The following is a 2,806-nucleotide window of genomic DNA, read 5'->3' on the forward strand; positions in this document are numbered from 1 at the left end:
TTACGTTCAAAACGTTAACACTCAATCGCTTAAAAATAATACATTAACACAGTAAAATCAAGTAACAATAAACAAATCGTGATATCGTGCTCTCCGCACACAGTCAAACGACAAATGCGGCTCGCACTCACACAATGAAGAATCAGCCGCGTGGCGCCCGGCGAGCGGCGCGCGGCGCAACACGTGCACGCGATTTTCAATTGTTTACCTAGCTCTGCCGTTTCGCACATTTCGCAAGCAACCGCCATGGACCACAGTTTGTCCCGTAAGTAATAAATTAATTTACTCTTTTTTCTGCATTATCATAAAAATTTCTTTTATATTATATTTTTTTTATTAACAGAATCGGAATCAGCTTCGATGGAGCATTTGCTGCAGTTGTTGCAGCAGCAGCAACAAGTGGAAGTGCAACGACAGTTGCACTTCCTCTATGAGGAGCTGCAAAAAAAACAGCCGCCGCAGGAGCAGACGCCGCAAGAGCAGCCGCTACAAGAGCAGCCGCTGCAGGAGCAGCAGCAGCAGCAGCAGCAGCAGGAGCAGCCGCAGCAGGAGCAGCCGCAGGAGCAACCGCAACAGCAGCAAATATGTAAGTATTTTACATTATTACGTATTAATATTAAAAATTATTTTATTTTAATAATGTATTTATTTATTTTTAGACAGAAAAAGAATAGGGGGCGGTCGCTCAAGGGCCCGTTGGCGAGCGCAGAGGGGGATACCACCTCGCCGACGTGGCGCCCGTGGCGGCCGAGGTGGCGGCCGGGGTGGCGGCCGAGGTGGCGGCCGAGGTAGCGGCCGAGGTGGCAGCCGAGGTGGCGGCCCCACCTATATATATCATTACAAAAATTATAATATATATTAAAATATAAAAAATATATTAGATTTAAAAAATACGAATTTTTAAAATATATTTTTATATTCCCTCCTTTCTTCTTTTCCTTTTTATGTATGTTTATATATATATATATATATATATATATACGTGTGTGTGTGTGTGTGTGTGTGTGTGTGTGTGTGTGTGTGTGTGTGTGTGTGTGTGTGTGTACAATTAAATAAATAATTAATTAAAAACTGGTTTAGAACGCTAGACCTCACATCTATAAATAGATGTGTTGAAAATATGAAAAATTAAATGTGGTATAATAGGGCTACTGGCGAAGGTCCACGTAAAAAAACCTAACGCGCTATTAGTGGCACCTCATGGGTAGCGTGGAAGCCACTTAGCAATTAACAAATAAATGTGATAAATACGCCAACATCGAAAGAAAAAAAAGTTAAAATCTTATCGGTGAGAATAAAGCAACATTAGTTAAATTCTGATTCAAACTATATAGTTTTTTTTTTTTAATATCAACAGTAATTAATAATAAATACACACACAAATTTGTGAAATGTATAAAATTAATATAACGTGTTTATGTTCTCGAAATTAATTTTAAAATAAATTAAACAAGAGAAGTATAAAAATAATTCGCAATTTAACAAAGTAAGTAATAATATATACATACATAATAATAGAATACGTGACAAATTCAATAGTTTTCTCTGTCTCACATTTATTCCTGAAATGTCGGTTGGATATGACTTAATTGAGTTTTAACAGTGACTAAATACTTTGTCGGAGATGAGTTTGTCACGAGTCTTGTTATTATATATGTATTTTTATTATTTTCTTATTTTGTTAAATTACGGACTACTATCATATTTCTCTTATTTAATTTACTTTGTAATTAATTTTAAGAATGACACGATCACGTTACATTAATTTTACATATTTCACGAATTTATGTATGTATTTATAATTGTTGATTAACTGAGCATTAATATTTAAAAAAGTTGCAATGTAATTAAGAGTTAATGTTATCGTTACCACCAACAAGATAATTAATTTATGTTTCATTTGACATCTGGGGAAACTATACATTAAAAATGATTGAATAACGAAATGTCTATTAACTATTATAGAATAAAGAATTTGGATATAAAGATCTTTTGCTAACTCGTCAGCTCTTTCTATTTTTAGTTGTATTTAATAATTTATTAAAAATGTTTATTATTACGTAAGGTACATTTATAATTGGTTTTATTATAATTAATTTATTATAATTTAAATAAGACAATAAATTACATTAATAGAAAAAAATTTAATAATTAATAATAATGAATAATATGATCAATGCTATCAATGATTGATATCAATTGATTTGCTTGTTGATCGCGATGCTTTAGATGAGCGGGGGACATGCGAGGGGACGGGGGGAGCACAGGCGCCTTTCGTCAAGCGTCAATCGCTGGCCGCTGAACGCACGCTTTCATGGCAGCGTTGGAGAAAGAGAGACGGACGTCTCTCTCTTTTTAATAACCGAGTAGCGGCAGGCGTAGCGAGAGCGACCGAGCCGGCCCGAGTCTCGAGGTACGAACGCGACCGACTCGGGTGCTCGGCGGTCACTTAATATGCACTGATGTCACTTAATATGCACTAGAGAAATTACTTGATCGAATTTTCTATAGTCGTATATAAATCTGCATGAGCGTGCATATTTTGACTACATTGCTATTCAGTCCATTTGAATTGTCTGGGTATTCGGGTTCAATGATTAAAAATATACAATTTTATAATTACAATGTATTTTTATAAAAAATTTACTTTAGAAGATAAATAATTATTAAAGTTTAGTGAAAAATGTTTTAAATAAAATTTATTACATATAAATATTTGTATTTATTTTGTTTTCCTTAAAAAACAAATCTAAAACTTTTTATTTTAATTTTTTATTACTTTTTAAATCGCGGAATAAGAGATGCT

At 34.2% G+C, this 2,806-nt stretch overlaps 1 protein-coding gene across 1 annotated transcript; it reads left to right on the forward strand.

The window, feature by feature from the left end:
- The first annotated feature begins 246 nt into the window (after window positions 1-246).
- Window positions 247-1,208, forward strand: LOC118647745 (ataxin-8-like). The gene is made up of 4 exons (XM_036293185.1): window positions 247-265; window positions 344-586; window positions 660-788; window positions 1,147-1,208. The coding sequence occupies exons 1-4, from the start codon at window positions 247-249 to the stop codon at window positions 1,206-1,208; spliced, it is 453 nt and encodes a 150-aa protein (XP_036149078.1).
- The last annotated feature ends 1,598 nt before the right edge of the window (window positions 1,209-2,806 follow it).

Source organism: Monomorium pharaonis, chromosome 10 (assembly GCF_013373865.1).
Source record: "Monomorium pharaonis isolate MP-MQ-018 chromosome 10, ASM1337386v2, whole genome shotgun sequence".
Lineage (NCBI taxonomy): Eukaryota > Metazoa > Arthropoda > Insecta > Hymenoptera > Formicidae > Monomorium > Monomorium pharaonis.